Raw genomic sequence first — 23,921 nt, forward strand, 5'->3', positions numbered from 1 at the left:
TGTAGACCAGGCTGGCCTCGAACTCAGAAATCCACCTGCCTCTGCCTCCCAAGTGCTGGGATTAAAGGCGTGCGCCACCACCGCCCAGCTATGTTTTCATTTTAAAATTATATTTATTTAGATGTTTCCTTTTGAGACAGTGTTTCTTTATGTAATCCTGCAACTTTCAGTATAGACCAGGCTGGCCTCAAAATTGGGAGATCTTGCCTTTGCCTCCAGAGTGCTGGGATTAAAGGCAGTGTCAGCACGCCCAGCTATTATGTGTATGTGTACTTTGTGTGTATATATATCACAAGCATGCCTGGTGCCTGAGATCAGAAGAGGGCCTGAGACTAGAGTTACAGATGGGTGTGAGCCACCACATGGGTGCTGGGTATCTAACACAGGTCCTCTGGAAAAACAGCCCCTGCTCTTAACCGCTGACCCACCTCTCCAACTCCAGAAGTTGTTTTTGAAACAAGGTCTCACTCTGTAACCCTAGCTGTCTTGGAACTCAAATGGAGACCAGGCTGGCCTTTAAATTTACAGAGACTGGCTACCCTTGCTGGGATTAAGGGAGAATTCTGGGAGTGCCACTCTGCCTGGTCTATGAATAGGTTTGATACCTCCCCAAACCATCTTGCTCCAAAGCACTGGCCTGGAGCTAAACACCTTAGAAGGGTTTCCATAGACAAGTTCAAGTCGGTGCTGAAGGTAGGTAGCAGAGTGTGGGTTTCTGACCTAAGAGGTAGAGATGCTCAACGATACAAAGGCAGCAGAGTCCAGGGAGTAGGGAGTAAGCTTTTTATTGACCCCTGTTCCCTTCACTGGTCACTGCTCTTGACTCGAAGAACGACAGGCACAGAACTGCAAGGGATCATGCCCAACTCTGTGATTACCAGATCCACGAGCTCAGGTGGAGTCACGTCGTAGACCAGATTCAACAACCGGAGGGACGAATGGCTCTGCCAGTTAGCCAGGGCCACCTGGTCTCCCCGCTTACACTGCAGATCATCGGGATCATCTGAAATGACAAGTGGGTGTCAACATCCTTTTACAGAAGAGGACATGGCTAATCTCTCCTCCCTGTCTCAAGTTCCCCCTGGTACCTGAAAGCCTCCGTTCTGCTCTGCTTACCTAGCTCGTTGGAGACAAAGGCATCAGTCTGCACGCGTTCACAGAACTTGTACGTTTCACAGCACACCAGTACTGGAACGTTATGAGCGCGAGCCACCAGGGCCAACTGTGCTGTCCCTACCCGAGACATCACAGATCCATTGGCCAGGAGTGCATGAGCTCCCAATAGCACCTTAGAAACCTGTTTGTTTTAGACAGTGTGGAAATGGAAAAAAAAAAAGTCATGTTATTCAGTATATAATAAAGTTTCCCACTTCTGCCCAGAACAGCATCAGTAAGCAACAAACCTTGTTTGCTGCTGCTCTTAGAAAATATCTTTTATCATCACAGTAAAGCTGCCTATTCCTATTAATGGCTGCTATTTTAATATAATGTTCTTGTATTAGCTAAATTGTATTACTGCATGTAGCAGTTGCTTTTTCTTTTTCTCTTTTTAAAATATTTATTTATTAAGTGCTCTGCTGCACATACACCTAAATGCCAGAAGAGGGCATCAGATTGCCTTATAGATGGTCATAAGCCACCATGTGGTTGCTTGGGAATTGAACTCAAGACCTCTGGAAGAATAGCCAGTAGTTAAGCTCTTAACTGGTTGAGCCATCTCACCAGCCATTTCTGTTGGCTTTTTGAGACAGGCTTTCTCTGGGTAGCCCTGACTGTCCTGGAACTTACTCTGTAGACCAGGCTGGCCTTCAGATCCACCTGCCTTGGCACCCAATGCTCCACCCAGAAGCTAGGATAAAAGTGTTGGGTGTGGTGGCACACACATTTGATCCCAGTATTTGGGAAGAAAAGACAAGCAGATCCCTGTGGATTCCAGGCCAGCCAGGACTACACAACGAGACCTTTGACTCCTCTCCTCTCCCCACAAAAATGGCTATACAGAGAACCCTATCTCCCTAAAACATAAATAAACAATCAAATACATAAATAAATAAGAGGTAAGGGCCACTAAGATGGCTCACTGGTAAAAGTCATTGTGGAGCCTGGCATTCTAAATTTCTATCCTCAGGACATAAATGGTGGAAAGAACGAACTGATTCAGTTGAGTATAGTGGCAGGCGATCTCTTATGAGTTCAAATCAAGCTCTAGGACAGCCAGGACTACAGAACTAGTGCACAGAGAAACTTTGTCTCAACAAAACAAAACACAACAATAAACCAAAAAAAGAGAGAGAGAGAGAGAGAGAGAGAGAGAGAAAGAAACAGAAAAAGAAACAGAAAAAGAAAAGAACAGACTCTTCCGAATCGTCTTCTGACTTCAACATGGGAACGGGGCCACACCCCTCCACCCCCACCCCACTATTCCCTTATTTCCTGTCACAATAAATAAATGTGAAAGAAAAAGAAAAGAACACAAGGTAAGACTATTATGCTGGGGTTACTCTATCCTTCTCTTTTATCTCTGGAGTTCCTTTGCTGTGAGAACCCTCACCTCTGGAAGCACATAGGAGGCTGCAGGAATCAGCAGATAGGAGGTCGGGACCCCAGCACGGACAAGAGAGTGGAGCATGCGCCTTCCTTCCAGCCGGGGCCGGCTGTCCACCACCACCACCCGAAACCGCCTGCCCTCGACCCTGGCCTCCTGGAGAATTCTCGACACCAAAGATGAGCTAGATATGGACGGAGAAGAGATGTTATTCAAGTGACTGGCTGGTAGCCAGCCTGTCTGCAAAGGCAAGGGCAGCCGTTTCTTCTGACAGTCCCCGCCCCAGTTTTCTCACTCAGGTGCTGACCATACCATCCATATACCAGGATCACGTCCCCATCACTGATCTTTGTAGAAGCAAATCGTGAAATTGCCTGAGCTGCAAGCACAATCTTCTCTTGCACATATCGATCGATGGCTTCTCTAAGTTCTGACTTGGCCTAAATGTTGAGAGAACATGGATGCAGTTCACCCTCTGGTTGGCATGCCGTACGTGCCAAGCATGGTGGCACACACCTTTGATTCCAGCACTCTGGAAGCAGGTGGAATCTCTGGATCCGAGGCCAGCTTGGCCTATCTACTGAGCTCTAGGTCAGCCAGGATGACATAGACTGTCTTATGCCATTTACTTGTGTAAGTATATGTAACAGTGGGTCTGCGTGCAAGCGCCTAAGTGCTCCCTCAGCCTGACTAGGGCCCTGTGGCGTCTATACACGTCTTCCGGGGAGTTCAAAAGATGCTGCTTATCCTAACCACAGGTGCATGCCTCTCCCGCCCCCAGAATCCTTCATCACCTCCTCTTCCCGCTTGGAGCTGCTCATGCCAGTGACTTCCTTGGTTAGGAACTTGATGGCGTTGCACATACTTGCGGACATTGGGCGGCACTGCGTCAGGAAGCTGCAACAACAATAACCTCAGGTTTGTGGGACTGGTTAGGACTTAAAGAGAGAGAAGAGCAAGATCAAAGTCGAGAGGGGCATCAGAAAGGACCAGGTAAGGTGCAAATGGTCCTGCACGGCCATGCTCACCTGATGTAGGGTTTTAGTTTATTTACGAGATCCCTGGAGAGTTCCTCACTGGGAGGTGTTGTGTAATCCTGAATCACCTAGAGAATACAAAACACCCCTTAAGGAAGATCTCTAGTATGGGACAGGGGTAAACTTCACTAGGGAAGTGTTCAGTTTGTGAGAGTCATTGCTTCTTTGTCCCAGAGAGGACCATCATGCTGGGGCAGCCTTAGGGAATGGGGCAGGGTCATGGAGGAACTGGACATACCTGCTGCAGGGCGTGAAGCAGCGCGATGCACCGGGCATTGGAGCCACTGATGAGGCCCTGGGAGTACTGCAGACCGAGTCTCACCATGGCTGGGTGGATCACAGAGGATGGGATGCTGATGGGATGGCGGTGTCACACACTTTTTAAGGAAACTTGAGTACCTCTTGGCCCCCGCCCCTCATGAGAAGGGGCTTCCCCATTTCCTGTAGTTTTGCCTTGAGTTTGCACCCCACCCACTCACACATCCCATCTCACAGTTCCAGTCACTTTTAACACTGAGTTCCTCAATCTCCTCCCACTTAAAGATCCTACCTCATGTACTGGGTCAAGGAGCTTTGTCTGCTGTACTGAGGCAGGTGGGAGAAGAGACTGACTTTGGATCCGTAATCCTTTCGTGTAGGAACCTCCATGAAACAAAGGGACATTATTAAACGGGACTGGGTGGGCTATTTGATCCCAATACTCTGTGCTTTTCCAGATCTTTTCTTTGCCCAGGGCAATTCTCCAGGTACCAAACCCACTTCCTACCTGTTGTCGATCTGGCTTTCTAAAGAGCCTCCTCAGAAGTGTGGGGTCATCAGCTGGGGTGTGCTCGGGGACACGCTTCACTCCTAAAAGTTAGGGAGATGCCTTCAAGACTCTATACATCTCGAAACAGGAGAGTTTGGGTAAGTGGAGTGTGAGCATGAAGAGGAGATAGATACCTGGGGTGGCTTCTCCAGCAGTGCTGGGGCAGGCCTGAGGAGGGGCGCCTCCTTGTTCCCCTTTTCTTGCCTGTTTCAGGGCCCGCTCTGCCTCCTGCTTGGCTCTCCTTTCGGCGCGAAGTTCTGCCTTACTCCGGCCAGCTGGAAGTTTCTCCCCAGCAGTACCTCCCAGCTGACTACCAGGTCCTGGGAGTTCTCTGACTGGGTCTATGAAATAGAGGCAAGAGGGGCCTGAGCTCTAGGACGGTGATCTCTTTGCCCCAACCAAAGTTTCCCTTTTACCTTATCTATTTTTTTTTTTTTCCTTTTTTGACTGAGGCTAGAATTCATCAGAGATCCACCTGCCTTTGCTTTGGCCTTAGTGCTGGGGTTAAAGGTGTGCTGTGAGCCACCACCAGCTAGCACCACCAGGCTCTGCCTTCCAAGTAACCGCTTTTGTACTTGCTCAAATCAACTTTGTTCCATCTCCCTTTGCAAATCCCTCACCCAGCATCCTACCCCCAGCCCTTTAAAGCGTCCCCGAACCTTGACGTTGAGCTGCAGACAAAGCAGAGCCAATTTCTTGGTCTGCCCCCTTTTCCTCCTTCCGTTTCTTCTTCTGCTGTTTCTTTTCTTTTCGAAGCTGAAGCTTCTCTTCTTGGGTCAACTCCCGCCCTGCTGCCTGAGACACAGACACGGGAACTGCTCTACCCCAGGCCATTCCAAAGGTGTATCAACAATACAGACGCTTACTAGATTCCCCCAAGGTTAAGTTCCTAACACTCTCTGACTTCTGTTACAAGTCTGTGTAAGTAAGGAGAGAAACTTCTTTAGAGTCATAGTCACACACCGTTAAGCTCTGTAAAATCTCCTAGTTCTACTATGAGATGAACTGAAAAGGACGGGAGATGGGGCCGAATGAAGGTGACACAGCTTTCTGTGTAGCTCTTGACAGGCGACTTGGGAGGTCTCTCCCTCACTTACCCCGGGCCGAGGAGAAAGTTCAGTCTTCATCTCGGATCTCGATTCTGCATCAGAAAACAGGGCACAGAGTGAGCCAGAGAGGCTCCGGGAGGACTTGGGGAGACTCGTCGGCGCAGCTGGCTGCTGGGTTGGCATGACCACAGCTTGGCTGCCGGGCGCGAGGCGCTCCGGGATCCGCGTGGGGACGCACTGCGCGGCAGGATCAAAGGACAGGCATGGGAGGAAAAGGGTCAGTCACCCTTCTGGGAACAGCCGGCAAGCAGCACCCTGCTGCGCCCTAGATCTTGTAAACTAGAGTCCCGCGATGTGCAGAAACCCGGCGGCAAGGCCCAAAGGCGCTCCGTACCCCGCATCAGCGATCCAGTGTTCAATTGCTCTTCTACCACTTGGTGCATCTAGCCCTTCACTCACCTTCGCGAACAGCCACCGCCACCGCAGCCATGACTGTGGGTCCTGGGCTCCTCCCGCCGAGGTCACTCACACTACAGCGCCACCTGGGCTGCTGGCTCCCCTGACGCCTCCCGCGGAGTCAGTCTCCAGCGGACTACAACTTCCGGCGTGCACTGGGTCCCGCCCCGGACTACGGGTCGCGGTGAGGACCAAAGGATGTTGGGTTCCCCAATTAGGAGCGTCTCCGGCGCTCGACTACAGCTCCCAGCATGCCGAGGTTGCTGCTCGCAGAGCTGTCGTCCTACAGCCTTCCCACCTCGGAGTTCAGGCCCACCAAAATGGCGAGCTGGGCTGCGGAGACGCGCTGAGTGGCAGAGGCAAGCGAGCAGAGGCGCTGCGAACCTGGTAGTACGGAGCTCTGCCTTAGGGAACATGCACTTTTCCATTCCTGAAACGGAGTCCCGCAGTGGGGACAGCGGCGGCTCCGCCTACGTGGTGAGGAGGTGCTAGAAGCTGGGCCGGGGCGGGGATAACGGGCCGGAGCTCTCGGAGCGGCCTCCAGCCTTCGAACCTCACTGGAAGCCATCTCATGTCTCAGCTTCGTACTTAAGCCACCCCAAGCTCCAATAGGTTCTTCTTTCCCCGGCCAGGCCGCGACTGCTCTGGCGGTGGGCACTATTGTCATCTCCGGGAGGGATACTGCCGCACAAGCGCCCGAGTGTCCTCGGGACTGGGCCTTCTGCTTGGAACCCTGCCCTGGGGGAAAAACAGGCTAAATCCGGAGCGTTGCGCAGACGGATCTGTCAGGCAACTTCCGGACAGGTTTCTGGGGCAAGAGGTGGTTTGCACGTCGACCCTGAGATGTTTGCCTGCTTTTGTGTCCTCAGGCCTATAACATTCACGTGAATGGAGTCCTGCACTGTCGGGTGCGCTACAGCCAGCTTCTGGGGCTGCACGAGCAGGTGGGACTAACAACCCTGTCTAGATGCAGCTTCAAGCCCTTCCATACCCACGGACATTAATCCCCTTTCATTACATCACCCTATAATCACTGCTACAGTGGAAGGTGGACTTTGTTAGCGTGACATTTCCGGAAACTCTCAGAGCGGCCTGTCTCTCACAGTTCCTGTTCTTCCCTATACTCACACATCCTTCCTTCTCTGAGCTGTCTCCTTTTTCATCCTTTGCCCCTGCATGGAAAAACTGAACCCTGTTAGTCAAAGCACATTCCTTTCTGTCACCTAAACTATAACTTGGAAATTCATTCCGCAGATTAATACAAACCATTCGCTGCTTTCCTTGTGTGTTCTTGATCCCATCAGTGTATAAGACGTCCACATGTTTCCCCCCTCACCAGATAGTGAGCTCTGTATAGATAGTGAGTCTCTAGAGAGTCCTGTTTCTACTAGATGTCAGTCCTGAGCAAGTTACCTAATTTCTTCCGGCCTCAGTTTCTCCAGATAAAAAGTAGACTCTTTGATCAGCAAAGTCCCTTCAACACACTGAGCATACTATGACTTTATTATCTGTGCACATAAGTGTTCCCGATAAATGTTCTCTACTGAACAGTCTTGCTATGTAAATCAAAGGGCTCCTGGACCCAGGACCCCGTGAAAAACCACCCTATTAATGTCTTAACATTAACACATACAAGAATTTATACCTAAGATCTTTGGGGATCCTGACTCTGCCAAAGTCATCTTTTGTCACATGTTGCTTGTTACAAGAACCCAGGAGGACTTGGGTGAGTCTTAGTTGTCACCTCTCGGTTCCTGTGTCATGTGAAGAAGAATTGTATCTCTTTCTCTCCATAGCTTCGGAAGGAGTATGGGGCCAACGTGGTTCCTGCGTTCCCCCCAAAGAAGCTTTTCTCTTTGACACCTGCAGAGGTAGAACAGAGGAGAGAGCAGCTGGAGAAGTACATGCAAGCTGGTGAGTGCAAGGATAAACTCTAGGCTGCTGTGAGAGCACGGGGAGAGATTTAAGTCAGGTGGCTCTGTCAAATGCCCCATCTTAATGGTTAGATTTAGGAAGTCTCTTGTCTGATGTTACTTAACCAGCAAAGCAAATAGCCATCGTGGATTTTAAACTTTCCATATTAGTAAAGAAATGTGGAAACTTATCTCTATGAGAAATACTAGTATAATAGTAGAATTACGAGTAATTTGTGGGGAGAACTTTGTATCTCATGTGCTTCAGATTAACATCATTGTTATTTCCCTAGTTCTGTAGACTGGACTCAACTAGATGGCAGCCAAGGGTGGGGCAGGTGAAGAATTTATGCAAACAGTGTGTGAGGTGAGGCCAGCTGGGGGTGTGGCAGGCCACCGTCAGCCCAGGAAATGGGGTTGGGGGACCTACTAAGAGGACTTGGGTGGGGAAGCCAAGAGTGAGTCTTAAGTTACTAGAATATTGTTCTCTTGACTCCACAGTTCGGCAAGACCCATTGCTTGGGAGCAGTGAGACCTTTAATAGCTTTCTACGTCGGGCCCAACAGGTAAGGCTTTGGGTAGAACCCATATTTAAGAGAAGGACCTGATAGGGGACCATGTCATTTTAATTACACGGGTATTTCCTGGCACCTTTACTTTTTTTTTTTTTTTTAAATGGAACAACCACTGAAGTCAAGGCCAGCCTTTATTTAAGGATGATACCGGAGGGAGTTGGGAAAATGGGGTGCATCTAAGCTGGACCCTAGACCTACATTAACAAGGCAGTGTCCCCCATCTCATTTATTCACACAGGAGACCCAACAGGTGCCCACAGAGGAGGTTTCCTTGGAAGTGCTGCTCAGCAACGGACAGAAAGTTCTGGTAACTGTGCTAACTTCTGACCAGACAGAAGATGTCCTGGAGGTGAGGTGGTTGTTGAAGACAGCCCAAGGGCCCAGGGCACACTAGGCCCTGCACTAAAATAGCTGGTTGGTTAAGTTGTACTTCCTGTTCCCAGGCTGTGGCTGCAAAGCTGGATCTTCCAGATGACTTGATCGGATATTTTAGTCTCTTCCTTGTTCGAGAAAAAGAAGATGGAGCCTTTTCTTGTGAGTGTCGCTGGCCTTTACTGCTTGCGCTTCAGGCAGTGAGTTCCTGCTGTGAGAATAGGCCATTTCCTCCAAGCAGGTCCATGGCTTTTCTTCCTCTTTAGTCTGATCACACTTTCCTTTTTAAATCTGTAGTTGTACGGAAGCTGCAGGAGTTTGAACTGCCTTATGTATCTGTTACCAGTCTTCGGAGTCAAGAGTATAAGATTGTGCTCAGAAAGAGGTCAGGGTTGAGCCTTAAAGCAGGAGAGGGCGTGGGCTGGAGGGCTGGGCCTCATACTGAAGTAGCTTTGCGGAGGGAACCGCAGTGGATGTTGTACTCACACCTCCCACCCTTCTCGTTCGGCTCCACCATTGACTACCCCAGAGTTGCAATTGTTCGCTTGCCCATTTTCCATTCTACTTTTGCTTAGCCCTATGACCCATTTCCACCTCACAGTTATTGGGACTCTGCCTATGACGACGATGTCATGGAGAACCGGGTTGGCCTGAACCTGCTTTATGCTCAGGTGAGTTTGGAGCTGACTCAGAACTCTTGCTGGGAAGTGACTCTGGTATTCCACTTTCCCAAGAAAACTCCATGACTGGTTCCCAGGTCCTGAGGAAGTTCCTAGAATATTGGTCAGAGCTCCTGACACTGACTGTGAACTGATAAGGTCAAGGCCTCACTGCAGTTACTTCTCAGCTCAAGATGACAGCAGAGCTCACTTTGTTTTTTTTTTTTTTTTNCCAGGCTGGCCTCGAACTCAGAAAATCTGCCTGCCTCTGCCTCCTGAGTGCTGGGATTAAAGGCGTGCGCCACCACGCCCGGCTCAGAGCTCACTTTGATCACTTCACTGGAAGTACTAACTGGGATCCCCAACTTTCCATTCGTTGTCTCCACTGTATGTAGACGGTGTCAGACATTGAGCATGGCTGGATCCTGGTCACCAAAGAGCAGCACCGGCAGCTCAAATCTCTGCAAGAGAAGGTCTCCAAAAAGGAGGTGAGCTGGGTTTTGCCTTGTCCCCCTGCAGAGGTTACTAGCTCTGAGCTACTCCCTGTCTGTCTCCTAACTAAGCACACCGGTGGACATTTTTCAGTTCTTGCGGCTGGCCCAGACTCTGCGGCACTATGGCTATCTGCGCTTTGATGCCTGTGTGGCTGACTTTCCAGAGAAGGACTGCCCTGTTGTGGTGAGCGCAGGCAACAGCGAGCTCAGTCTGCAGCTGCGACTACCAGGCCAGCAACTCCGTGAAGGCTCTTTCCGGGTTACCCGAATGCGGTGCTGGCGGGTCACCTCCTCTGTGAGTTTCTTTTCTTTTTTTTTTTTTTTAGACATCTAGTTATGGTTATGCTATTACTGGCCTGGAACTGTGTAGCCCAGATGTCTTTGAACTCATGACCCTCCCACCTCAGCTTTCCAGTGGCTACAATTAGCACACCTGGCTTTCTTTTGTGACTGGGCTTTTTTTTTTTTCCGGATCTTGCGGCTGGCGCAAACTCTGTGGCACTATTGCTATCTGTGTTCTGATGCCTGTGTGGCTGACTTTCCAGAGAAAGTCAGAATAATGGGAGGCATTCTGAGATGGAGATCTGGCAGGCCTTAAGCTTCCAGGCTGCAGAGATCCACAACTTGGCTGACATGAATTCAGCCTGACCCCTATTCCTCTTCTAGGTGCCACTCCCTAGTGGGGGCACGAGCAGTCCAAGCCGGGGTCGGGGTGAGGTGCGCCTGGAACTGGCTTTTGAATACCTCATGAGCAAGGACCGGCTACAGTGGGTCACCATCACCAGCCCACAGGTATGAGCCCACTCAGAGCTCTTATGGAGCCCTCAGGTCCCCAAGTGCAGGCTTCTAGGACTCCATGACGGGGAGTCCATGCTGTAGACCTGGGCGGGGATAACTTCTTTTGTCAGACTGAGTCACCTTCTTACCCTTAGGCTATCATGATGAGCATCTGCCTGCAGTCCATGGTAGATGAGCTGATGGTGAAGAAATCTGGGGGCAGTATCAGGAAGGTAAGCGGCAGAGACTGAACAGCTGAGTGGCTGTGCTCTCCCAGTTTGTCCTAGGAGTAAGGTTTCTCTTGGGAGGAAGGGGAAGTGGTTGGGCTCTGAAGTGAATTTTCTCTCTGTATCAGTACTTTGGGTCTGTTCTCAGATGCTGCGCCGGCGGGTGGGGGGCACCCTGAGACGTTCAGACAGCCAGCAAGCAGTGAAGTCCCCACCATTGCTCGTAAGTTATGTCAGCTAGCACCTTGGCTCCCAGCTCAGCCTTGCCTTCCCGCTGCTCCTAAATCTAACCATTCTGCCTCCTTCCCCCCAGGAGTCACCAGACGCCAGCCGGGAATCCATGGTGAAACTCTCAGTGAGTTACAGGGTTGGTGAGGTTGACTGTAGGGCCTCACAGGCTGCCACCCTCTGACCCTCCTCCCACCTCTGTTACAGAGTAAACTGAGTGCTGTGAGCTTGCGGGGGATTGGCAGTCCCAGCACAGATGCCAGTGCCAGTGCCATCCACGGCAATTTCGCCTTCGAGGGCATTGGAGATGAGGATCTGTAATCTCAGCTGCCTGGATGTCTGCCCTCTACCTGAGAGATTTATACACACTTGCCCTGTGCCTGTGCTCCCACGTTAGGGGAGTCTCTTCCTATTCCCTTCCCACTTCTCCTTGTTCCTCTTGGCCAGGGGCCTCCTAACTATACCTTCCCTTTTCCTGGGCTGGCTACACAAAAGATCACTGTCTCTTTTTCAGAGCTGGCCCTTGATGCCAAATTAGCATTTAGTATTTTGCACAAAGTCTAAGAGACCGTGGCTACCTGCCTTGGAGAGGAACTCTAACACTCCATGGGTTGTTTCTGGCTTTTGAGGAACTCCAGCACTCCATGGGTTGTTTCTGGCTTTTCAGGGCCTGGGCAAAGGGTGGGCAGAGGTCTGTGAATGGTCTGAGCAGCTCCCCATCATTAAACTCAGCCTGATTGCCGCCTACCTTTGGTTCCCTCTCACTGCCCCTGTCAGAAGGGGTAAGGCCTAAATAGTTGCCATTGCCAATTCAGCAGAGACATGGCTCTGTTAGTGTTTCCTTTATTATAAAGCACTGAAATAAGTTAAAACAGTAAAAGGCTGGGCAGCTCCCAACCAATTCATCCATAGCCCCTGGGAGCAGTGGCGGTGAATCCAAGGCCCTAATCACTTAGCTCATCTGGTACGTGAGCTAAGACAAGGTCCCCTGGTCTATATGGCCCCCTGACCATGGGATTCAGGCTGGTCCATATAGTGCCTAGGTTAGTCTGTGTGGAGCCCCTGACCAGCGGGGGAGAAAGGGAAAGGTGGTTTCTAGTTCATTTGTATAAAATGCAGGAGGCATAGGGCTAATTCCTAGAGCCCCAGGTAAAAGAACCTAGTTAGTTCAAGGTGAGTCTGAATGAAGAGCCCTGCTACCAGTAGCACCCAGGGCTGCTGGACCCCGAGTGCTCAAAACAGAGGGTGGGCTATGAGGTGGGGCCCAGCCCTCAGGGGCAGAGAGACCAGGCCCTCCTGCTCCACCATGGCCATGCACCTTCTGATGACGCTTGTAGTTGTCCCAGTGGCCTGTGGTATAGGCGCAGGTGGCACAGCGGAAGGGCTTCTCGCCCGTGTGTCGCAGCATATGACGTTTGAGGTTCATACTCTGGTTGCAGCTGTAGTTGCAAAGGCTACACCGAAAAGGTTTGTCACCAGAGTGGATTCGACCATGACGCTTGAGGTTGGCCAGGTTGCCACAGGCATACGGACAGAGGGGGCACTTGTAGGGCTTTTCTCCTGTGTGGACGCGCTGGTGCCGTTTCAGGTTATCCAGATGAGCAGAGGCGTATGGACAGCGGGCACAGCGGAAGGGTTTCTCACCACTGTGAGTCTTCATGTGCCGAGCCAGGTGGTTGGGGTAGTGAGTGGCAAAGGGGCATAAACTACAGGCAAAGCCTTTGTCACCAGGGCCCTGGGGTCCCCCACTGGCAACCCCTCCAGCCTCTCCTCGCATGCAGCGCCCACACATGGCAGCTCCCAACCTGCTGCCCTCACCCTCCTCCAGTTCCTGTCCACAGCCCCGACAGGTCCAAGGGAACAGTAGCTCTGGCAGTGGTTCGGATCCAGTTCCACACAAGCTCTCCCCTTCACCCCGCAGCTGCCCACAGTCTGGCAGGAAACTGGCACCACCTGGTGGCACATGAAGACTCAAGTCTGGCAGGATCAGCGCATCTGTGGGAACAATGAGATATGGGCCATTAATCCAAGCATCCCTATCGCTACCTACTCATGTCCCAAGATGCCTGGTGTTCTTTTTACCTTCTGATCGTTGGGGCATTGTCCCCTCCTGCTCTGTGGGACTGGGAGGCCGGGTTGGTCGAGGAGCACAGCATCGAAAGCCACAGGTTGGGCAGGGAGGAGTGGGAGGCCCTGTGTGGGTGCGCTGATGCCGCCTCAGGTTGCCCAGGCTGCTGCAGGCAAAGGGGCAGTGGGGACAGCGGTAGGGCTTCTCGCCAGTATGGGTGCGGGTATGTCGCGTCAGGTTGACGAGCTGGGCTGAGGCGTAGGGGCAGCGGCCACAGCGGAACGGCTTCTCCCCGCTGTGTGTCTGCATGTGCCGCTTCAGGTGGCTCGAGTAGTGGGACACGAAGGCGCAGAGCCGGCATGAGTACAGTAGCCGTGGGGGCAGCGGGGGCCCCCCACCCGGCCCTCCTGCCCCACAACACGGCCCCTCACCTGTCGGCCCCCCACACAGCTGACAGGCTGGGCCTGGCCTCTCACCCCTGGCCTCCCCTGGACCCCTGGCTGGTTCCTCAACTTCACTCTCCGCACTTAGTGCGCGGCCGCCCCCAGACTCGTCGTCACTCAGCCCATAGGGAAGTCCAGGTCTGGCCCCCTGAGAGTCTCCTGGTGAAACGTATGGAAAAAAAACAACCGGTCAACATGGCTCAAGTCTGAGTTCCAAACTTCTCACATGTAGTCCCACCTATTCTTCCTCATCCTTGATTTGGTCCTACCTCTGAGCCTAATTACTAACACCAGGGTTGACAGGTCATTTTTAACAAATGGAAACTATCATGAGCTTGAAGTAGGGTGCAGGCTGATGTGAAGCAACATTAATTCTTGAGACAAGAAAAAAATATAAAGATCCCAAGATCTTTTTTGTAAGCTCTGGTTTAGTAAGGCTCTTTTTTATATAAGGCTGGTTATGAAATGAAAGCCTTCTCAAGCAGGCACAATTTAGAGGAAGTGGAAACAATGAAGTGCAAACTACACAGAAAGGGCAGATTCGTTTATATGGTTTTTCTCTGACTTTAAAAATAAATGAGAGACTTAAGGATAGAAACTGAAACCTCAGTACAAAAGGATCTACTAGGATCTACTGCTACTGGTCAAGAAGAGTTTTAAGAGTAGCTTATTTACATAATTCCCTTGCATGAACCTCTTGAGGTGCGCATAAGAACTGGGGCTACCCACCCTTGTATTCACACCACCTTTAGCCTGGACCCCAACTTCACCTCAGCAAAATGATGCTTCTGAGGGACCTTTAGGGAGTTCTAGGTTGTAGAAAGTGGTGTTCTGGTCACTGGCACCGCCTTCTAAAGGGCTTGAGTTACCAATTGCCACTAATCCTAAACCACGACCCTTAAACACACCTTCAGAGTCTCTCTCAAAGCCCATGAGCTGGTCGTTGTGGCCGTCACCTTCATCCTCTTCCTCTTCCTCTTCAAACTCCAGATCTTGGCCTAGTAGCAAATCGCTCTCCAACACCAGGGCCCCAGGACCTTCGTCGAAGGAATCTTCAGTATCCACTAAAGAGGGGAGGGTGCTTGTGGAATCTCCCTCCCGAGCAGTACCCATAATCCGAACCAAGGAGCCAGCTGTTGTGAACTGCACTTCCCGTACTCGATGACCCTCAGGTTCCTTTAATACTCTGGTAAGGAGCGAAGATCCCAGATCATCCGCCCCTAACCCTCACGAGTCCCCCTCCACCCTGACCTGAGCCCACTCTACTGACCCCACCCCTGTTCCTCCCAGCTCAAGGCCCCTGACCCCTGACCTTTGACCCCCTCGCATTTCACGGGCTGTGGATGGCTTTGCTTCCTTCGGGGCATCGTGACCGGCTCCAGCCCGACGCGCCTCCGGCCCGAGGCCTCCCGGCCCCGCCCCTCCCAGTTCGGCCCTGCCGTCGGTCCTTGCTCTTAGGATCCACGAGCCGCCCCCATACACCGGTGCGGGCCCTGGGCAGCCCCTGGCCCCGGCCCCGGAGCCCAGCTCAGGTCGCTCCCGCCGCCGCCGCCGCTTCCATTCATGGAGCCCCCTACCCCCCTCCGAAGACCAGCTGGTACCTCCGTACCCGCTTCCGCTTCCGCCACCGCAGAGCAACACGGGACGCGTAGTTCATGGGCTGTACAACGGGAGCGCAGCCGCAGCATGACCAGGAAGTGATTGTGATGCGCTGCTAGCCAACCAATCAGAAGCTGGATGCGTAACCCAACCAGCCAACCAGGAAGAAGGTACCCTGCCCCCTCCGTATACGAACTAGGAAGTCATGCCTGAAGGCGAACAGCGCCAGGATGGCCTCCAGCGGGCTGCTTGCTCAGGAGTTAAGACTTCCAGCTCCTGCTCCATTCACTGCTCTCCCTCCAGAGGCTCGGGACCCACACAAGCATGCAGCAACAGCCGCCCACCACATATGGGGTCAGGGTAGGAGAGTAAAGCAGGACACTATGAGCACGATTAGTTTTTGTTTGGCCTTTAGTCTGAAAAAGTGTTGCTTGAAAGTGTACAACAGAGCGGGTGCAAGTGGCTAGGGGTCACAGAGCCGCCAATAAAAAAGAATGTCCTTAAATAAAGAGTAAAAATCAGAACTACCAGTCCTTCCCTCCAACACAACAGAGCACAGGCACAGAACCGATAGTCGATGAGCCCAAGGAGAGTAAGGAGGCTGAAGAGGACAGCAGAGCCTCCCAGGCTGCCGCGTGGGGGGTGGGGGGCCCTCTTTGTAATGGGCTGAGGAAAGCCACCCAGCCCCCTGCACACCTCATTACCCACTGCTAAGGCTAAAGAACAAGGACAAAACTCAGTCTCGGGTCCAAGGGCTCAGAAAACAGTCCACGTGGGCAGGGTCCGGTTGACCACTAGTCCCTCTTGGCCTTCTTTTTGTCACTGTTGCCAGTGTCTTCAGCCCCCTCCGTGGACAGCGCCTCCTCCAGTTTCCTCTTGCCACTCTCTGCCTGAAGCTCTACTGTGTTTCGGGGCTTGAAGCAAATGATGATGCACGTCATGTTGTCACACCCTGTACCATCCCCAGAAGTGTCTGGTGCCAGGCACTGATCCAGCAGCTACAAAAAGGTTAAGGCAGTTTAGCCATGGGGTTTGAACCAAAGTACCACAAGGCTTGTCCTTGCTAATACAAGATGGCAGGACAGAAGGAATGGGCAAGTTATCACAAAGAAGAAACCTGTGAATTTCTGAGGCCCAAGGCTATACCAGGGAAATGAGGAAAGATCCACCTTTTTAATCAAAGTCATCTAGTGTGTACAGTGATTCTACTCCCAGCCTCTGCTCTCATCTCAAGAGATGTGTCTGTGTAAACCAGGCACCCTCCTCCAACTTTAGACTCACCTCTTCCACAATGGATGACAATAACCGAAGCTCCCCGTTTTCATCACGTTGACTGATCTTTGATTGAATAAAGTCTACAACCTCCTGGCTGCTCATCACATTCCTGGGTCAAAAAATGACAGTCAATCTTTAATCCTACCAAAGAGAGGCAGGTAGGCATCAGTACTGATGCAGGCCAATTTCAACACCCCTGTAAATGCTCCTCGGCTTGGCCTGGGGCTTGGTGGGTGTTTTCAAAACATTTTAAAAAATAATTATCTATTTTAAGTAAATGAGTACACTGTAGCTGTCTTCAGACACTCCAGAAGAGTGCATCGGATCTCATTACAGATGGTTGTGAGCCACCATGTGGGTGCTGGAAATTGAACTCAGGACCTCTGGAAGAGCAGTCAGTGCTCTTAAGAGATGAGCCATCTCTCCAGCCCAGGCTCGGTGGTTTTAACTCACCAATAAGCCAGCCTTGAAGCTACCCTACTGTAACTCCAAGCCTTACGGAAGTAAGGTTGCACCAGGGTGTTTAAGGGCATTTCTTCCACCAGTGCTCACCAGATGCCGTCACAAGCAATGACCATGAATTCATGGTCATCAGTGAGAGTCAGCACTTTGATGTCAGGAAGGGCAGAAATCATCTGTTCCTGGGGTGGCAAGTTTTTGTTTCTCTTGTAGAAGTGGTCTCCTGAAAAGTAAGGACGGTGAGTAGTTTGACTAATTCCCAGACTTGTATTAGAGGTAGGTCAGATCTTTAAGTTTCATCTTTTCTAGTTTCAGATCTGCTCTCAGAACAAGGAGCTCATCTGCCTTTTTTAACATCCAGAACACAGGGAAAAGTATAACTTTACCATTTTACAGAGGTATTTAAGAACAAAGAAGGCATGAGCTTATTCTGAAGAGCACAGGGCTTAAACTTTGCTATTGGTAGTTTGGGACACAGGACAAAACCCCAAGATTGCCTAGTTTCTTAGTCCTTACCAATGGCCCTGGAGAGGTTGAGGCCTCCATTGACTCGTCCATCCATGGTGACCTTGCCACCAGCATTCTTGATGCGTGCCAGCTCCACTTCATCCTCTGGTTTGTGGTCATAGGACATATCTAAAGCTTTGCCAGCTTCGGACACCACACAGCGAGAGTCTCCTGCATTGGCCACAATCAACTGCTTCCCTCTGATCAGAGCCACCACCGCTGTTGTGCCACTGTCAGAACCAGGCTTAAAAGGAACAAGCGGAGCCTTGTGGAAGCTCCTCGGTAGGAGTGCAGCCCTCTGACCCAACTATCTATATGAGAGCTTTACCAATAGGAAGAGCTGTCCAGAGACAGCAGCATGCTCCCGATGCTCCCGTGCCCTTTCCAAGGCAAATCTATTCAGCCTACCCTTAAGAGTTCCTACTGCAGAATTAATTCTCCTGATGATGAATTAAAGACTAAAACACCAGGGGGATATACTTCCAAATATCAAACTCAGGAGACTTATACTTGTCCCTTGTCCTTTCCAAAGTCACTCATTCCCTCCCCCACACACCTCTTCTTTGCCTTCCATTCCAGGGACCATCATCTCTTCATCATCATCCTCTTCAGCCTCCTCCGTGTCATCCTCGTCTTCCTCGTTCTCTGCCTCCTCACTGCTGTAGCCGTCCTCGTCCTCACTACATTCCTACCAGGAAGATTCCAAGCTCCTGAGACTGGGTATTGAGACTCCCCAGTGCTCACCTTCCCCAACGTATACTCAAAGATATGACCAATCTCAGTATCATGAAAATCTGAGGCAAGGGACAGGCTAGGAAACGCATGACAAACTGGCATTCTGAACTGGGCTCCGATATCATCAGCAAAGATGTTTGGGCAATTTTCTCTGGGGAAGATCAAACCAGCCAGTCAAAACACCTTCCAGAGAATAAATTGTTGGAAAAAGGAGAAACCCAAATATCTAAAGTAATAAAACCACCTTCCTGTTCTTCTCTAGGAGTCAGATCCTGAAAGGCCAGAACTAAATCACTCTGTTGTGCTAGAGAGAGGGCTCAAAGGGTTGAGTCTGGTGACCCATCCCTGAGGTTCAATCCTCGGGACTCACGTGGGAGAAAGAGAAAGCTATTCCTCTCAAGTTGTCCTTGAGCCTCCACAAGCATGCCCTGGCATTCAGGTATACACACACACAACACAAAATAAAATACATGTTTATTTTTAAATATTAAAGAAAAGCCATTTTTCTTGAATATAAAAAATCAACAAAAGAAAAGGTAAGGGTTAAAGGAACTTGTAATGGCAGAGACAACGTACTCAAAGGCTATAACCTCGAATACCTGAGTTTTGGAAAATGATTTAAGGTATAAGAAAGAGGAGGTGAGATGGTCAATTAGGTGCTAGCTGTTAAGCCCAATAACCCAGGCCTCACATGAAAGAAGTAGGGAACTGGCTCATGCACTTTATATATCCTCTGACCTCAACAAACAAGCCATGACACTATACACGAACACACACACACATACTCTCACAAAATATAACAAAAACTTTAAAGTACCAAAGAGGCCCTCACAGCACCCTTAATCCGGTCTGAGCTCATAACCCTTACCTCACTGTCATCCTCCTCTTCCTCCACCTCATCTGATTCATCTTCACTGTCCTCAAAGAACTTGGACTTAGCAACTCGAGGCAGCTTGTCAGAGGCTGAAGAGCAGGAAGGTCCAGCCTCACCAGTAGCAGTACCAGGCTCACCAATTTGGCCTGCCTCAGTCCCATGTTCTGAGTTGGAGGAAAGGCCTGTGTGGCCTTTGGCTGTGGGGCCATTTTCCTGGGAAGGAGTTTCCCTAGATGGGTCCTCAGGTCCAGCCTCCCCATTGAGGCCCTGGGGCCCTGGTTCATCGCCTGTCCCAATTCCAGATTTGGTGTGGGGAGGGACCTTCTGACAGTTCTGCCCATATCGTGTCAGCAGCTCTTCAATAGTCATGGTAGCCTCTTCATGCAACAATGCAGCCTCCTCATTGTCCACTGCAGAGAAAGACTACATCAGAGCCCCATCCCAGACTCCTCACAGATCAGCCCCTTTGATGACTCTTGTAACCCGAGGCTTCCTCATTACCTTCTACCTCTGAGGCTCCTCACTATTCGTGTCTGGGAAAAACTGTCCCTTGCTTCTTCCTTGATAGACTGTTCCTGATCTTTTATTCCTTTCTTAGTCAGAAGAACAACAGTCATACTTCCCCATTGTACCTCTCCTTTATATTATTAAGTTGAAACTTTTACTCTGACTGAGGCCCAGAAAGCCCATATAATAGCTTAGGAGAAGGGCTAAGTTGTAATCTATGGCTATCAAGCATAATGACTGCCTCAGTCCTGAAGAAAAACTCAGCACATACATAAAACGGGAACCAGGAAAACTTCGTCAGAGTAACAAAATCTAACACACGCAAAAATGCTTAGAGCTATGCACTGAACAAAGGTTACTTCTCTTTATCATAACATTACATACACACACACACACACACACACACACATACATAGTGTAGGTGTAAGGTTTTTTGTTTTGTTTTTGTTTGTTTTAAACTAAAAGTTGAAAACTAAAAAGTTTTTCAAGACAGGGTTTGTCTGTGTAGCCCTGGCTGTCCTAGAACTTACTCTGTAGACCAGGCTGGTGTTGCACTCAGAGATCTGCCTGCCTCTGCTCCCCTTATAGCCCATATAAGGTTGTTTTCTTATTTTATTTTTTACATCCAGACTGAAGTTTGCCCTCCCTCCTCTCCCCCCAGTACCTCTACCTATATCCACTCCTTCTAATTCTCTTCAGAAAAGGGTGGGCATTCTAAGGCTATCAACCAAACAAACATGGCATATCTAGTTGCAATAAGACTAGGCACCTCCCCTCTTATTAAGGCTGGACAAGGCAACTCGGTATGAAGAAAGGGGTCCCAAAAGTCAGCAAGAGTCAAGAGATAGCCCCTGCTCCCACTTTTAGAAATCCCACAAGACTAAGGAACTCAACCATAACATATATGCAGGGGGCCTAGGTCAGTCCTATGCAGACTCCCTGATTTTTGGTTCAGTCTCTGTGGGCTCCCATAAGCCAGTTTAGTTGATTCTTGTGGTGTCCTTTCATGAAGCCATCCATCATTTCTTGGAACTGATAACCAACTGTTCATTTCTTTCTAACACACTCACCATCATCCTCATCTGCTACTTTGTCTTTATCATCCTCATCTTCAGTGGGTCTCCCTGCAATCTGGGCCAGTTCCTTAATGACTTCCTCTGTGGTCAGCTTGGCATCAATAGCCAAGAAGGCATCTTGTAAAGCCTGAATGTAAGCAAAGTAGTATAAGACAACTACAGTGGATACAAACCAGCTACCCAATACACCCAGCTGTAGGCACACAATGGGGATGCACATTCATGGGGGTCAATCATAACAAGACACACAGATAGATAAAGTAAGAGAACAAGGTAAGTCTAAAAATACCCAAGCCTCTTTGGGGTTTGAGGCATAGAACTCTTTAAGAGGAAATACAATAGATAAGCAATAGCTAGACTGCAAAGAGAAGCCAAAGATTGGAAAACCAGGGAGAACCCTCCAAGTGGAGAATTAACAGTGTAAAAAGACAGACCTTCTGAAGCTTGCCTTCCTTGTAGGCCTTCTGATCTTTGATAATATCAGGAAGATATTTGGCACAGTACAAGGCAACCTCTTCCCCTAAAAGAAAGGTTTTATTAACAAAATAGTGTGTCCTCACACAAGGACACAGGTGATGAACACCTTAGCACACCTGAGACCTAGCTACAGAACAACAGCAGAGTGTGACACCCTGAAAACATTTCCCTAGCACTCTGAGTACATTAATAAAGTCCTTGACATTTTCTTATCCATTATACTTAGTTCAATCATGGAAAGTGGAAGAACAAAGAATCCCTTTCTTGCCCATCAGTATTGTCTGAGATAGGGGTCTTACACTGTTACCAGTATGATCTCTTAAAGTTACCTCCATGTCCATCGTAGACAGAAAACATGGCTGTCTCATTGTCCAGCTCAGGAATACAGTTGTGAGCATCCTAGAAGAAAGAACAGAATTCAGAATGCCTCATCAAGTTAAAACACTATTTCTCCTGTATTTCAGGACACAAGGTACTTTCATATCTTTGTAGCATAACCCTTCTCTGACGGGCCAGACATGGACGATAGCTGCTAAGTAAACCTAGACCTGACCCTTTGGAGCTACAGAAAGACTCAGAATGCAGACTCTTTTGTTCTGTTTGTTGTTGTTGTTGTTGTTTTGAAAGAGGGTTTCTCTGTGTAGCCCTGGCTATCCTGGAATTTACTTTGTAGACCAGGTTGCCCTTGAATGTACAGAGATCTGCCTGCCTTTGCCTTCTGAGTGCTGGGATTAAAGGCGTGCACCACCACCCAGCCTAGAATTCAATCTCTTTAAATTTACTTCTGAGCCCAAATGATGGCTCAGAGTTAAGGTGCTTGCTGACAACCCTATCTGCTTAAGTTTGATCCCCAGTAGAAGGAAAGAACAAATTCCTACATGTTGCCCTCTGACCATACGTTATTATGGCACATGAAGACCCTTCCTCCAAACTAAATAAGTAAATATATGTGATAAAAGATAAAGCTATTGGCTGGGTGTGGTGGCGCATGCCTTTAATCCCAGCACTTAGGAGGCAGAGGCAGGCGAATTTCTGAGGCTTGCCTGGTCTACTGGTCTACAGAGTGAGTTCCAGGACAGCCAGGACTACACAGAGAAACCCTGTCCCAAGAAAACCAAAACACACACACACACAAAAGATAAAGCTATTTCTAGACCCATCTCTGAATAAATATTGAATAAACATTTTCAAGAAAGAAAATACTAAAGAGTATAGCAAGAGAACCTCCTTAGGACCTCACAAACCTGAAAAATAAAGAGACTCCTACAGAAGACTTTAATAGTACCACACAATACTGCACCAAACATACTTAACTCAAGAAGCTATCCTCAGCTTAGAGAAATTAGATTTACAAGGGAATTCTCTTTACAACAAATTCAATTCCAATGGCACAGCACATCTGAAAGGAAGTTAGTTGGAAAAGGCCCTGGCCACGCTAACATTTTTTTCATTAAAAAGTTTGACTGCAGAAAAACAAAAGAAAGAAAAAATATATAAAACAAAATGTTTGACTGTATTCTTCTAACAAATTTCTAATGCCTCAAAATAATGTTGCAAAGTAGGACAAAGTTCAAGCAAACCCGTTAAGTCTGTGCTGCAGCTTATTCTACCATACCCTGGAGACAATCCAAACTCCCTTCAGATACTCTTCAGACAGAGGGCTAAATGCTAATCAATGCTGTACTTTGGTTACTTACCTTGCAGGGGTTAATTTCAATAATAATTTTCCTTTCTCTTTCAGGTATCAGCATTTAAAACTTTATATCAATATTGAGAATATCTGAATGTAGTAATTATTCTATTGGAGCTGAACTAAGTCTATGGAACAGTTCTTGGGTAAGAAAATAAATCATAAGGCAGGGAAGAAAGACATCAAAAAAGGATTTTGCTCTTGGTCTTAGTGCCATCTTCCTTGAGATTCCTGCGCCATGAGAGTGAAGTGGCAGAAGAGAATGCACAGGCTGAAGCGCAAGAGAAGAAAGAAGAGGCAGAGGTCCAAGTAAGCCAGCCTGTGCACCTACGACGCCTGCAGGAGCAGAAGTGAGGGATGCTGAGGGCCGGGACAAGCTATCGGACTGTGTGCTGCCATCGGCAATGAGTCTCAGTAGACCTGGAACGTCACCTCGCCACGATTGCCTGGAGAAATGACCGCCTTTCTTACAACCAAAACAGTCCCGCTGGCCCTCTGCCCTGGACCCCTGGCACTCTGGACTAGCTCTGTTCTCTTGTGGCCAAGTGTAGCTCGTGCACAATAAACCCTCTTGCAGTCAGCTGAAAAATAAAAAAGGATTTTTACCCCCTTCCCGGAAACAAACATAATATCTTTTTGTCTCCTCTCCAGAACCTAGTTAATTACCACAGGCCAAAGGCCTCTTCCAACAAGCCATGCTAGCTAGCCTCCTTTCCATCTAAGCCAGTGTTTATCTTCCTAGACCTTCCTACTCTCTGTTTGTTTGTTTGAGCTTTTCTAGCCAAGGTTTCTCTGTGTAGCCCTGGCTGTCCTGAAATGCCACTCTGTAGACTAGGCTGTCCTCATACTCAGAGAGCCACTTGCCTCCGCAGGTGAGTTTTGGGAATAAAGGTGTGCATCACCATGACCAGCCTGCTTTGTTTTGTTTTTGAGACAGGATCCCGATATGTGGCTATCCTCAAACTCAATGACTCTCCCCTCTCATCCCTGTAAGTGTTGGGATCACAGGATAAGTCACTATACTTAGCCTTTCCCAAATACTTTTCTTTTCTTTTCTTTCTTTTTTTTTTT

The 23,921-nt window shown here is 49.3% G+C and overlaps 4 protein-coding genes across 6 annotated transcripts in view; 1 reads left to right on the forward strand and 3 right to left on the reverse strand.

Moving 5' to 3' along the window:
- Positions 1-764: 764 nt before the first annotated feature.
- Eif2b4 (eukaryotic translation initiation factor 2B subunit delta) lies at positions 765-6,040 on the reverse strand. 2 transcript variants are annotated; one of them, XM_021162140.2, is made up of 13 exons: positions 5,899-6,040; positions 5,488-5,531; positions 5,050-5,185; positions 4,525-4,731; positions 4,349-4,431; positions 4,133-4,224; positions 3,821-3,935; positions 3,574-3,650; positions 3,340-3,442; positions 2,858-2,985; positions 2,552-2,729; positions 1,117-1,297; positions 765-1,003 (listed from the first exon to the last, which is right to left on the reverse strand). In XM_021162140.2, exons 1-13 carry the CDS (start codon positions 5,927-5,929, stop codon positions 804-806), a joined length of 1,575 nt encoding a protein of 524 aa, XP_021017799.1. In that variant the 5' UTR covers positions 5,930-6,040; the 3' UTR covers positions 765-803. The 2 variants fall into 2 exon arrangements, with proteins under 2 accessions (XP_021017799.1, XP_021017797.1); XM_021162138.2 differs by lacking the exon at positions 5,899-6,040 and having other exon boundaries at positions 5,488-5,878.
- Positions 6,041-6,135: 95 nt separating this feature from the next.
- Positions 6,136-11,888, forward strand: Snx17 (sorting nexin 17). Its single transcript, XM_021161802.2, has 15 exons — positions 6,136-6,372; positions 6,765-6,839; positions 7,692-7,809; positions 8,310-8,374; positions 8,622-8,732; positions 8,827-8,917; positions 9,053-9,140; positions 9,357-9,426; positions 9,810-9,902; positions 10,000-10,203; positions 10,575-10,700; positions 10,841-10,918; positions 11,061-11,135; positions 11,226-11,267; positions 11,348-11,888. The coding sequence occupies exons 1-15, from the start codon at positions 6,310-6,312 to the stop codon at positions 11,459-11,461; spliced, it is 1,413 nt and encodes a 470-aa protein (XP_021017461.1). The 5' UTR covers positions 6,136-6,309; the 3' UTR covers positions 11,462-11,888.
- Positions 11,889-11,963: 75 nt separating this feature from the next.
- Znf513 (zinc finger protein 513) lies at positions 11,964-15,285 on the reverse strand. Of its 2 annotated transcripts, none has more exons than XM_021161799.1 (4): positions 14,964-15,280; positions 14,560-14,715; positions 13,223-13,810; positions 11,964-13,135 (listed from the first exon to the last, which is right to left on the reverse strand). In XM_021161799.1, exons 1-4 carry the CDS (start codon positions 15,016-15,018, stop codon positions 12,309-12,311), a joined length of 1,626 nt encoding a protein of 541 aa, XP_021017458.1. In that variant the 5' UTR covers positions 15,019-15,280; the 3' UTR covers positions 11,964-12,308. The 2 variants fall into 2 exon arrangements, with proteins under 2 accessions (XP_021017458.1, XP_021017460.1); XM_021161801.2 differs by having other exon boundaries at positions 11,968-13,135; positions 15,253-15,285.
- Positions 15,286-15,639: 354 nt separating this feature from the next.
- The window catches only part of Ppm1g (protein phosphatase, Mg2+/Mn2+ dependent 1G), an 18,312-nt gene continuing 10,030 nt past the window's right edge, over positions 15,640-23,921 (reverse strand). Inside the window, exons 2-10 of the mRNA XM_021163579.2 lie at positions 21,490-21,559; positions 21,118-21,203; positions 20,678-20,810; positions 19,095-19,510; positions 18,048-18,179; positions 17,501-17,735; positions 17,078-17,207; positions 16,532-16,634; positions 15,640-16,248 (exon numbers count right to left, since the gene is read on the reverse strand). Of these exons, the coding sequence (XP_021019238.1) occupies positions 16,045-16,248; positions 16,532-16,634; positions 17,078-17,207; positions 17,501-17,735; positions 18,048-18,179; positions 19,095-19,510; positions 20,678-20,810; positions 21,118-21,203; positions 21,490-21,559 (1,509 nt within the window). The 3' untranslated portion in view covers positions 15,640-16,044. The remainder of the gene's footprint in view (positions 16,249-16,531; positions 16,635-17,077; positions 17,208-17,500; positions 17,736-18,047; positions 18,180-19,094; positions 19,511-20,677; positions 20,811-21,117; positions 21,204-21,489; positions 21,560-23,921) is intronic.

This window comes from Mus caroli, chromosome 5 (genome assembly GCF_900094665.2).
Source record: "Mus caroli chromosome 5, CAROLI_EIJ_v1.1, whole genome shotgun sequence".
NCBI classification, from domain to species: Eukaryota; Metazoa; Chordata; class Mammalia; order Rodentia; family Muridae; genus Mus; species Mus caroli.

Coding starts and splice junctions, on each gene's coding strand:
- Eif2b4 (XM_021162138.2), bottom strand. CDS start 5,622: ATGCCAACCCAGCAGCCAGCTGCGCCGACGAGTCTCCCCAAGTCCTCC. Junction 4,432..4,524: donor TGCTGGAGAAGCCACCCCAG/GTATCTATCTCC, acceptor CCTAACTTTTAG/GAGTGAAGCGTGTCCCCGAG. Junction 2,986..3,339: donor GCTCCAAGCGGGAAGAGGAG/GTGATGAAGGAT, acceptor CTCAACATTTAG/GCCAAGTCAGAACTTAGAGA.
- Snx17 (XM_021161802.2), top strand. CDS start 6,310: ATGCACTTTTCCATTCCTGAAACGGAGTCCCGCAGTGGGGACAGCGGC. Junction 9,427..9,809: donor TGAACCTGCTTTATGCTCAG/GTGAGTTTGGAG, acceptor CACTGTATGTAG/ACGGTGTCAGACATTGAGCA. Junction 9,903..9,999: donor AGAAGGTCTCCAAAAAGGAG/GTGAGCTGGGTT, acceptor GACATTTTTCAG/TTCTTGCGGCTGGCCCAGAC.
- Znf513 (XM_021161799.1), bottom strand. CDS start 15,018: ATGCCCCGAAGGAAGCAAAGCCATCCACAGCCCGTGAAATGCGAGGGG. Junction 14,716..14,963: donor GAAATGCGAGGGGGTCAAAG/GTCAGGGGTCAG, acceptor TCCCCTCTTTAG/TGGATACTGAAGATTCCTTC. Junction 13,136..13,222: donor AATGCCCCAACGATCAGAAG/GTAAAAAGAACA, acceptor TTGTTCCCACAG/ATGCGCTGATCCTGCCAGAC.